At 41.9% G+C, this 12038-nt stretch overlaps 1 protein-coding gene across 1 annotated transcript in view; it reads left to right on the top strand.

Annotated features, from left to right (window-relative positions):
• The window catches only part of TMEM64 (transmembrane protein 64), a 44862-nt gene extending 33075 nt beyond the window's left edge, over positions 1-11787 (top strand). The window contains 3 exon segments of the mRNA XM_056522315.1: positions 5438-5593; positions 6477-6522; positions 6525-11787. Coding sequence (XP_056378290.1) covers positions 5438-5593; positions 6477-6522; positions 6525-6661 — 339 coding nt within the window. The 3' untranslated portion in view covers positions 6662-11787.
• The last annotated feature ends 251 nt before the right edge of the window (positions 11788-12038 follow it).

Here is a 12038-nt window from a genome sequence, read left to right as displayed (position 1 = left end):
AAAATAATACATAGACTAACACAGTCATAGAAGAAAAGACGGCACTCACCACATGGGATGAACGGTGATTTATTCGTGAACCGGCAGGACCAGGTGAGCAATAGCTATTTCGTGCGCAAGCGCACTTCATCAGGCCACCCCCCACTGCCCTCAGATCCGGTAAAATATACCTGAAGGTGACGTCAGTGGGCGTATGTTTTACAACCGTACACCCTTGAAAAGTGCAAAAATAGTGAAAAGGTACAAAAAAGGTTAAAAACATACAAACAACACAATGTAACAATTTAAAATCCAGTGACAATTTTGCCAGCGAGGAATTTAGATGAATACGCTCAAGTCCAACTTGTCATTTAGGCACGTGTGCAGGATCCAACCTGCTTCCTTTTGCAGCAGAATTTTTCTCCTATCTTCCCCAGCAACGGACTTAAATAAAGTCTGTTGCTGGGGGAGATAGGAGAAAAACTCTGCTGCAAAAGGAAGCCTTCGGCTGTCCGGGCATGCTGGGAGTTGTAATTTTGCAACAGCTGGAGACATACTGGTTGGATAAACACAGACATATGGTAAAACCAGTTGTTGGCTGCAAAAAAAAATTTCAGTCAGCAAAGGTATTCTACTAGTGCCAAGTTTTTGTGTACATGTTAAACAATAGAGCACGTTTGCTTTTATTAAAGTGGAATCCGGCTCAAACATCTGCTGTGGAAATTCGGGTTCCGGTCTCCGTGTCAATTCTAACTGCGGAATCTGTTTGGAAATGCACTGCCGTCTATGGAGATGGTGCACTTTCAAGCAGTCTGATTTGCATAAAGAATTCATATTTGACGCAGATTACAGTGTGGATTGTGGGCAAATCTTTTAAATGAACAGAATTGAAAACGCCACCTTTTGTGAGGTTTTTTTACGCACTTCACATTACGGTAAAACTTTTTTTTCCTTCTTAATTCTGCAGATCAATATGATTAAAACGATATCCCTGTTTACATTCTTTTCTATTATTGTACTGCTTCATTTAAATTTTTTAACAAAACAACTGTTTAACCCCTTAAGGACCTGGCGTTTTTCGGTTTTTGCTCTTTCGTTTATTTCCTCCTTACCTTTGAAAAAATCATAACTCTTAAAAATTTTGCACCGATCGGTGATGTCCTGTATTAGCGACAGACTCCCTTGATGTTAAGAGTGTGAAAAATATATTCAAAATTTTTATTTATTTTTTTAAAATATTTTTTAGGTCCCCATAGGGGACTTTTATAAGCAATCTTTGTATTTCTATTATTGTTCGGTGCTACGCAATGCACCGGCCAAGGCAGGTCACCTCTGCGGCTATGGATGGATTTGCCATGCAAGCGTTTCTTTAATTTTGGGACTGAGAACAGGAAGTGCTGACACTAGGGAACAGTGCCGGCCAGAGATCGGCAGCAGACGAGTACAGGTTTCTTTGTTTTTCCCTCCCTCTCTGAACACTCTTAAATGTAGACATTTCTCAGGAATTCATTGTATACATTGGGAGCTTTTATTGGAACATAAACCAAAAATTAGGTGACGCCTAACTCTAAATGATCCTGTAGTAATGGTTCAGAGTACTGGCCCGGCTCCAGCACTTCACAGGACAATATGCCACAATATCTTCTGGCTCCCAGCACTAGTTTATTAGTTTTTTTTTAGTTTTAAGTCCATAATTATGACTAGTAATAAGTTCTATTTGCTTTGAGTGTTTTTCCTCTCATTATTTTGCTGACTGTGTGATCAGTGGCGCCTCATAGACTTCTGGCACATTGGCCCAGATTCATCATTGTGCTTGAAACCAAAATGCTCTGGTCCAAAAAGTCCAGAGAAGATATACTCGGCACAACCTGTTGCTATGCAAAAGGACTGAGCAGAGAGATTTTTGGTATGCAGTGAACGGCTCCCTGGAAGCTGGATGGGTCTGTACAGGTGCCAACACGTGGAAAACTGAAGAAGGCTGTACATCTGACAATGGAAGAACGGAGCACTCACCCAGACTTGCTTGTGATAGCTTCTTTAAAGGGGTTCTCCACCATAAGGGGATTTTAGTACGTACCTGGCAGACAGTAATGGACATGCTTAGGAAGGATCTGTGCTTGTCTTGGGACTAAATGGCTATGTCATGAGATTACCATAACACTGTGGCTAACTTTTTGTGAACTTGTATTTCCTGTTTGACATATGTTTTTTTTTTTTTTTTTTTTTTTTTTACTACAAATCCCACAATGCCATTTTCCTCCCTCTCACACATCAGCCACCCCACCCATTGAAACAAAAGACCTGTGGTTTTCAATCAGGGTGCCTACAGCTGTTGCATTAGTTGTAGATTGATCTCACTCCCACCAAGCGATCGCTTCACCCATTGTAGTAGACATGCTCCCTTTCATCAGCTGACTAGTGAGTCAGGTCTCTGCCGCATTGCAAGCTGGGAAAAATCTGAGACAACAGTCATTTTGTATGCTGATAAAAATAAATAGTGGGGTGAAAATCACAGAAGAATTGTGAGAAAACCGTCACACACAGGTACAGACACTATATTATGAACTACACTAACTTCACAGCCCCTGTAGCATAGTCAAATAAAAAAAATTCCTGGAATGCCCCTTTTAATATTTGTGAGAACATGCGGTATACAGCGAGCAGGGAGGCAGGGGTGAAGACAGAGGGATATAGACTGGCGACGGGCCGTTATCATGCCTCTGCGCGATAACGGCCTGTCGCCAGTCGATACCCCGGCGTCTTCACCACCTGCCTCCCTGCTCGCTGTATCCCACATGTTCTCACAAATATTTAAAGAAGCTACCACTAGTAAGTCTGGGTGAGTGCTCCATTCTTCCATTGCCCAAAATGCCCATAGTAACCAATCACAGCTCAGTTTTCATATATGAATGAGCTCTGGTAAAGTGAAAGCTGAGCTGTGATTGGTTGTTATGGGCAGTACCAGACAGTTTTGGTTTCAGGCCGATTGATATTTTTTTGGGTATTGTGTTTGTTTTCTCTTTAAAGGGGTTCTCTGGTGCTTAGACATCTTATCCCCTATCCAAAGGATAGTGGATAAGATGCCTGATCGCGGGAGTCCCGCCGCTGGGGACCCCCGGGATCTTGCATGTGGCACCCTGTTTGTAATCAGTCCTGGAGCGTGTTCGCTCCGGGTCGGATTACTGTCCATCACGGGGCCGGTGGCGTGTGACGTCACGCCTCCGCCCCTGTGTGACCTCATGCTCCGCCCCTCAATGCAAGTCTATGGGAGGGGGCATGACGGCTATCACGCCCCCTCCCGTAGGCTTGCATTGAGGGGCGGAGCGTGACGTCACACGGGGGCGCAGGCATGACGTCGCACGCGGTCGGCCCTGTGGTCGCCGCTAATCAGACCCGGAGCGAACACTCTCCGGGGACTGATTACAAACGGGGTGCCACATGCAAGATCCCGGGGGTCCCCAGCGGCGGGACTCCCGCGATCAGGCATCTTATCCCCTATCCTTTGGATAAGGGATAAGATGTCTTAGCACCGGAGAAGCCCTTTAGTTCCATTGCTTCTGCTGCAGACCGCTGGCTGGAAGCTCAGGCTACAGACGCTCGTGGTGCCAGCATCTCATTACATCAGGATCCAGTAGTCATCACAACGGGGCTGCAGAGATGTCACCCTGGAGGGCTGCAGTGCCTACTGCTTAAAGTGGCAACAAATAAATAGCATTTTCACACAGTACCTGGAAAAACAAACAAACTGTTTTGTAACTTTTATCACATTTTTTTCAATTTGATAATTGTTCCTAAATATTCTATTATATAACGGTATATTAGAATAAGAGCGCAAAAACATTTTAAAAGGGAAATACATGATTAACCAGAGTACTTGCCCTTTAACACTTTACTAACCACAATACATCCTTTTGTCCTCGGGGCAGGATTAGCCTGGCACTAGTCATGACAGCAGGGAATCCTTGAATGCGTGTAGTTTAACCCCTTGGTTACCATAGTCAATTTGTGATTGCGGCATCAGTTATTTCTGAGCATCTTTTACCCCATTGGTGCCTGGACGACACAGTTGCTGGGATGCAGATGGGTTACCATGACAGCAGAGGGCCTAATGAAGGGCCCAGTTAAGCCTTATATTTGTACCTACTTGGCCTTGCCTTCAGCAGGGCGTGAAGGGTCGCCTTACAGCCTCATGTTAACAGGACAATGCACTGCACTAGAATAGAAGTGCATTAATATAATACGAGCAAATGGGTGATAGCATGTCAAAGTCCTCTTGTCCCCTTTCGATTCTACTAAAAGAAAGTTTCACGAAATAAAATTTTACTATAGATTCAAAAGTCAAATTTTTTCCCCTTGCAAATAAGTAGATAAATATATATTTAAATTTTTTTTTTTTTTTTGGGGGGGGGGGGGGGGGGGGGACTGGCGATATCTGTGACAACCTGTAACCTGTACCCCAAAATGGTTACTCTGAAAAGAACTACGTGATCCGCAAAAAAAAACAAGCCATCTTATGAGTATGTCGACAGAAAAAAAAATAAAATTTTATGGCTTAAAGGGGTTCTCCGGTGCTTAGACATCTTATCCTCTATCCAAAGGATAGGGGATAAGATGCCTGATCGCGGGAGTCCTGCCGCTGGGGACCCCGTTTGTAATCAGTCCCCGGAGCGTGTTCGCTACGGGTCTGAGTATGTCGATCTTGAGGACGGCGGCGTGTGACGTCACGCCTCCGCCCCCTTGTGACCTCATGCTCCGCCCCTCAATGCAAGCCTACGGGAGGGGGCGTGACAGCTATCAGGCCCCCTCCCGTAGGCTTGCATTGAGGGGCGGAGCGTGACGTCACACGGAGGCGTGACGTCACGCCGTCGGCCCTGTGGTCGCCAGTAATCAGACCCGGAGCGAACACACTCCGGGGACTAATTACAAACGGGGTGTGGCGTGCAAGATCCCGGGGGTCCCCAGCAGCGGGACTCCCGCGATCAGGCATCTTATCCCCTATCCTTTGGACAGGGGATAAGATGTCTAAGCACCGGAGTACCCCTTTAATAAAATGGCTAGACAACCATCCAGCACTGAAAGACTTTTCAATTTGTAAAACTACCTCACTCTCCCTTTTTTTTTTTTTTTTTTTAATGGATTCAACTTTTCTGGATATTTTACAATACACAGGATTTATGAAAGACAGACAAAAAAATGTACGCCAACTAGGGACTGATGTATGTTTCCACCATAACTTAATGCTGCCAGCAGACTTTGTAGTATATTCGGTGTGTGGGGGCAGCTACACTCACTTTGCGGGTGTGGCACAGATCGGCCAAAAGTCAAACAATTTTATACAAACCAAGTTCCTTTTATGTTGTGGCGGCGGTATAATTCTTTCTTTATTAAAAGAAAACTGTAACTTAATATACTTTTTTGTTTTTTATTAATGTGTTTTTTATATTTTTTCCCTCCCTAGATCACAGATCTCTCTTTACCGAACTACCTTGCAGCCTCTTCAGTCGGCCTGTTCCCAACCCAATTGTTAAATTCCTACTTGGGAACAACATTACGTACAATGGAGGATGTCATTGCTGAACAAAGCGTTAGTGGATACTTTATATTCAGCTTCCAGGTACTGTTCACCCTTTCTATTGAGCGCAGACTTTATTTATGGTGCTGTGCATTACGGAGTTGACCACAGTTTCTCTCTATAATGTCTGATTAATTTGATAAGTAAAAACCAGAAGTAATGCGTTTTACAGGAAACCACAGGGTCAGGGCCGCTGTGTTATTGAAGCCTAAGAGCATTGTCCAGGGTGCTGTGAACTACACGTTATCAAAGGAGGTGTCCCTAAATATAAATGTTTTCATATATGGCTGTAGGTGTTATAAAAATAAAGTCCAATGGCTCCTGGTCCTGCTTATCACTGCCTCTTCCTGGTTCCTGTTCATCCTTTTGGGAACTGCCCTGCTTGGCCAATCACTGGCCACATTGTGACCTGTCTCAGTTAACAATTGGCTGAGTGGGAAGTTCTTGCAGGAATGTTGATTTACTGGCACCAGAAAGCAGCTGGAATATCTTGGACCTACGCAATCTCCAGAATTGGGCCCCTAATTCCCCCCCCCCCCCACCCCCACTGCATGGCGTTTGATGTCGGCACACCATCACTGCATTCTTTATAGGAGTGACTGAGATAGACGAGTACAGCACCCATGTATCTCTGGCGCTCCCAAGAAGATTCAGGTCCCAGTTTTGGAGATCGCATGGTCCCAGAGGTCAACCCCCCTCCCCCCCCCCCCCCCTACACACACACAATCAGACACTTATCCCTTATCCTGTGGTTAATGTGCTCCCAAATTTGAAAATCACTGCTATAGATCTACGACCTAAGGTTCACTGAGCATCAGGAAGACAACACAATTGCATATTTTATTTATTTATTTTTATTTCATTCATTCATTCATTTATTTATTTAAATAACCTTATTTTTATATTTCCCCCCTTTTATCCACAGATTTTAATAAGCATAGCTCTTATGTTCTATGTTGTCCACCGGGCCCAAGTGAGCTGAATGCAGCTATCATGGCTTGTGAAATGGAGCTGAAGACCTCTCTGAAGGGCAGTCAACTTAACGGCGGCAGCTCCATTTTCTGCAGCAAAAGAACCTTGTTCTCTATGGGTGGGATTAACATTGTATGATCTCTGCTCAAGCCGTGCAGCCTTTTGTTATTGCCAAGATTCCAGTGACTTTTCCCCTTCATTAAAGAAAGACTTGAGCTCCTCCGGAACTTTCCAAATGAACCTTAAGTGGTTTTCCTTTTGAAAGGATGCCCACCAGGATCTCCATGTTGGCAGCATTCCTGGATCTTCACATTCTGTGTGTGCCATGGCATATACAATGCACCTTTCCTGCACAGCTCTTAAGAACAATTGTCATGGCATATTTATTTATTAATGCACATAGCTATTTCATACGAAATGAAGAAAAATTGTACAAAATGCAGAAGTATGTCTGTGATTTTTCATGTTTTGTTTTGCATTTAAAGTACTGTTAGAGGATCGGGGCACCAAAAAAAAAATTATAATACAGGTTGAGTTTTAGAAAACTTCTACAAAAATCTGTATGCAAGTCCCAGTCAAGATAAAAGGAAGTTCTATCTCAACTTTCGTTCCATTTCATCTAAACTGAAAAATAGAACAACTCTGCACACTGCTTGCATAGATATCGTTTTGTGTCTACCTATCTAATACAGACTTGTGTCTCCATGGTAACAGACTGCAAACAATCACTTTGTAGTCTGACCATGAAAGTATAATTCCATCCAACTTTTTTCTAACATTTTTGGTAATTTAGCAAGCTATAAGAGGACAGATGAGAAGACTACACTAAGTTTGTAGTCTGTTACCACGACAACACATTGGTTTGCATTAGAGTTGACACAAAACAATAGATTTTTTTTTTATATAAAGATGATTTGCAAAGTTGCTTTAATTGTTGGTTTAGATACATTGGGACAATACCAAAATAGTTTTACAGTTGTGTTTTTGGGGCAGAGGTTTCTCTTGCGTAGAAGTTGACTTCTTGCCGTGCAATGGAATTGACCACATTATAGACACATAAACCTATAAAGTCTGTATGGCTCCAAATATAAATAGACACGTAGCTGCGTATGATGTTGGGAACGTTTACATACATATTGATGAATGTTGTAGGTAGCTATTTCATATAAATTTCTGTATTAGGCTTATTAGTTCTTTTAACAACTGCCTAAAATAGTGTTTAACCATAGGATCATTTTTAGGAAAGGGAAACAATTCAGAATCCCCATTACAAAGTGCCCTTAAACCAGTTGTGTTAACAGTTTGAGTTCCTTAGACACAACTGGAGTTTTGGTTTGTTGCGGGTAAAAGCCATGTTTATGTCAAGGGCTAGATTTACAGATAGTTGTTGTTTACCTGAACAGGTTAAATTAAGGGGTCATGCACACTGCCGAGTATTTGAAAGAAATCTCTGAGGCTCTGTACTATGGAGCCATAGATATTCCATATGCCACCAAGTGGCAAGCTACCATAGAAGCAATCTATCTGAAGTGTTGGAACATTCCAAATTTTTTTCTCCCATGGGGAGGTACACAATGACCCATGCACTTCTACCAGTGCAGTTATACAGTGATGTGCATGAGTACTACATGGTCACTTGTGCGGTGCCTCTGTACAGTACCCTATAAGGGTCGTGTCACACATACAGTGGGACAAAAAAGTATTTAGTCAGCCACCAATTGTGCAAGTTCTCCCACATAGGTACACCTCAAATATAAGCGACATAATGAGAAAAAAAAATCCATAAAGTACATTGTCTGATTTTTAAAGAATTTATTTGCAAATTGTGTGGAAAAGAGGTATTTGGTCAATAACAGCAAAAGTTAATCTCAATACTTTGTTGTATACCCTTTATTGGCAATGACAGAGGTCAAACGTTTTCTGTAAGTCTTCACAAAGTTTTCACACACTGGTATTTTGCTGTTGCTGGTATTTTGGCCCATTACTCCATGCAGATCTCCTCCTAGAGCAGTGATGTTTTGGGGCTGTCGCTTGGCAACACAGCGACAAAACCTCCAAAGGTTTTCTATGGGGTTGAGATTTGGAGACTGGCTAGGCCACTCCAGGACCTTTTAAAATGCTTCTTATGAAGCCATTCCTTCATTGCCCAGGAGGTGTGTTTGGGTCATTGTCATGCTGAAAGACCCAGCCACGTTCATCTTCAATGCCCATGGAAGGAGGTTTTCACTTAAAATCTCACACTACATGGCCCCATTGATTCTTTCCTTTACATGGATCAGTCTTCCTGTCCCTTAGCAGAAAAAACAGCCCCAAAGCATGATGATTCCACCCCCATGCTTCACAGTAGGTATGGTGTTCTTTGGATGCAACTCAGCATTCTTTCTCCTCCAAACAAGATGAGTTGAGTTTTTACCAAAAAGTTCTACTTTGGTTTCATCTGACCATATGACATTCTCCCAATCCTCTTCTGGATCATCCAAATGCTTTCTAGCAAACTTCAGACAGGCCCGGGCATGTACTGGCTTAAGCAGGGGGATACGTCTTGCACTGCATGATTTGAGTCCCTGGCGGCATAGTGTTACTGATGGTAGCCTTTGTTACTTTGGTCCCAGCTCTTTGCAGGTCATTTACTAGGTACCCCCTTGTGGTTATGGGATTTTTGCTCACCGTTGTGATCATTTTGACACCACGGGGTGAGATCTTGCGTGGAGCCCCAGATTGTGGGAGATTATCAGTGGTCTTCTATGTCTTCCTTTTTCTTAGAATTGCTCCCACAGTGGATTTATTCACACCAAGCTACTTGCCTATTGCAGATTCAGTCTTCCAAGCCTGGTGCAGGGCTATAATTTTGTTTCTGGTGTCCTTCGACAGCTCTTTGGTCTTGGTCATAGTGGAGTTTGGAGTGTGACTGATTGAGGTTGTGGACAGGTGTCTTTTATACTGATAACAAGTTCAAACAGGTGCCATTAATACAGGTAACAAGTGGAGGACAGAGGAGACTCTTAAAGAAGAAGTTACAGGTCTGTGAGAGCCAGAAATCTTGCTTGTTTGTAGGTGACCAAATACTTATTTTCCACCATAATTTGCAAATAAATTCTTTAAAAATCAGACAATGTGATTTTATGGATTTTTTTTTCTCATTATGTCTCTCATAGTTGAGGTATACCTATGATGAAAATTACAGGCCTCTCTCATATTTTTAAGTTGGAGAACTTGCACAATTGGTGGCTGACTAAATACTTTTTAGCCCCACTGTAGCTGCCAAACTTATAAGCTCTCCTTTTTTATTTCGCAGAAAGTATCAAGGAACTGAGCTGCTTAAAATTATTTTCAACTGATGCCAGAAAGTATACAGATTTGTAAATTACGTTTTTTTAAAAACCTTAAGCCTTCCTGTAATTATAAGCTGCTGTATGCTCCAGAGAAGCTTTGATCACAGTTCTCACTGCTGCCACCTCTGTCAATTTCAGGAACTGTCCAGAGTAGGAGCAAATATCCATAGAAAACTTCTGCTCCAGACAGTCCCTGACATAGACAGAGGTGGCAGCAGAGAGCACTGTGGTCAGACTGGAAAGAATTTCACAATTTCTGGAGCATGCAGCAGCTAATAAGTAATGGAAGGATTAAGATTTTTTAATAAAAGTAATTTACAAATCTGTATAACCTTTTAGCACCAGTTGTTTTGAAAGTGTTTATTTTCCTCCGGAGTTCCCCTTGAAATTTCACAGCCTGGCACATTTCCTGCCCGCCCCCAGCCTGTCCTCTACTGACATGCAGAGCCATGTATTTCAATCAAATTAATAAATCCCCTCTTTTTTCCTGCATATTTTTATTGAACTTGGGGGGAAAAAAACAGTAGAAGAAAAAATTAGAAGAGGAAAAATAAAACTGAAAAAAAAAAAAGTGAGGATGAGAACTATTATTATATTATTATTATAATCTCTCCTAGAAGCAAGTAAATTGTACCTCCACAATACACCTTCTGACAGGAGTTGTTTGTCAGATTCATCAAAAATCCTATAGAAACTCATTGCATGAACATAGACACACAGTGAGGTCCTGTAAACTTCTATGGAGGTTGTGTGGCGCATGATGCCTTAGCGTGGTAGGGCAGTGCATACATGAATGTGGTAAATAGCAGATTTTGACTTAAAGGGGTACTCTGGCGCTAAGACATCTTATGCCCCATCCAAAGGATCGGGGTTAAGATGCCTGATCGCGGGGGTCCCGCCGCTGGGGACCCCCGTGATCTTCCATGCCGCACCCAGTTAGAATCAGCCCCTGGAGAGTGCTCTCTCGGGGTCTGAAACCCTGGCGATCACTCGGATGGAGCATAGTGACCCAGCGGCGGGACCCCTGCGATCAGGCATCTTATCCCCTATCCTTTGGATGGGGGATAAGATGTCTTGGAGCCGGAGAACCCCTTTCAAATTTTGGGCAGAGTTGTGGGTTGTCTTGATGAGACCGTTTTTACTGCCTGTTCATTTTTGGACACACTTAAACTTTAGGTATTTCTGGCCCTTTTGACTCTTTTTAGACTTTCATTGTGTAGGACTTGCGGATACATCCGACCAAAATGCAGCTTCCGTACTATATGGTACATGGCAATATGTATTGTACAAGTCATATTGTTGTTATATTTTTGTAGATGTAGTTGTAATGGCATTACTTACATAGGGTACATTGACAATACATGTATAGAAATTTATGGAGATGGCAAGGTCTCCAGATCTTAAATGCTGGACTGTGCAGCATGTACTATTGAGTGGCCTTCAAATTTCTATGCGTATTTATTTTTATTTCCACTTGTAATATAAGCTTTAAAACAATATAAATATAGCCATTGCTTGGAATTTTTTTTTTGTGTTTCATGTTTGCATTTGCTGCCTACACACAGTGAACGTAGTCACTTGAACCAACGCGTTGACGATATATTTTTTTTTATATATTCTACCTAAGTTTGGCTCCGCCCATAAAATGGCTGCCTCCCTTGTGTGTAGAGCAGAAAAGCATTTAGACTTGTACATTGTTGTACTTTATGTTCCATTTGCTTTGCACATTTAATTCTATTTGGAAGGTAAGACGTGATAAATTTGTATTCCGAGATGGTAAATCCAACCCCCTTTTTCACTCAGGACTTTTGAAATGTGAATTTTCATCTGAGTTATTACAGTTCAGCTATCGGATATATTAAAGTATAATTTAACAGATGTGTTGGGTGTATCTGTGAAAAACTGAACAAAGAAAATAAAATCTTCCTTGAATTTTTCAATGCTAATATTGTGTATTCATTGAGGTCTGGTGTAACAATTTATTTGTGGAAAAAGAAGAAAATTTCATATAGAATCTACAAGAATTTTTTTGCTTTGAGTTTTTATCATATGATTAAATATCATGGGCCTCATCTGCTTTTTTTATTTATTATTATTTTTTTTTACTTCACTTTTTCCTCATATGCGTGAATGTGTTTGTTTATACGTCATAAAAATGTTGCAGTTTTCATGTAAAGATATTC

This window comes from Hyla sarda, chromosome 5 (assembly GCF_029499605.1).
Source record: "Hyla sarda isolate aHylSar1 chromosome 5, aHylSar1.hap1, whole genome shotgun sequence".
Classification (NCBI taxonomy): Eukaryota; Metazoa; Chordata; class Amphibia; order Anura; family Hylidae; genus Hyla; species Hyla sarda.
Note: the sequence above shows the minus strand (reverse complement) of the source record. Positions and strands in the feature narration are given on the sequence as shown.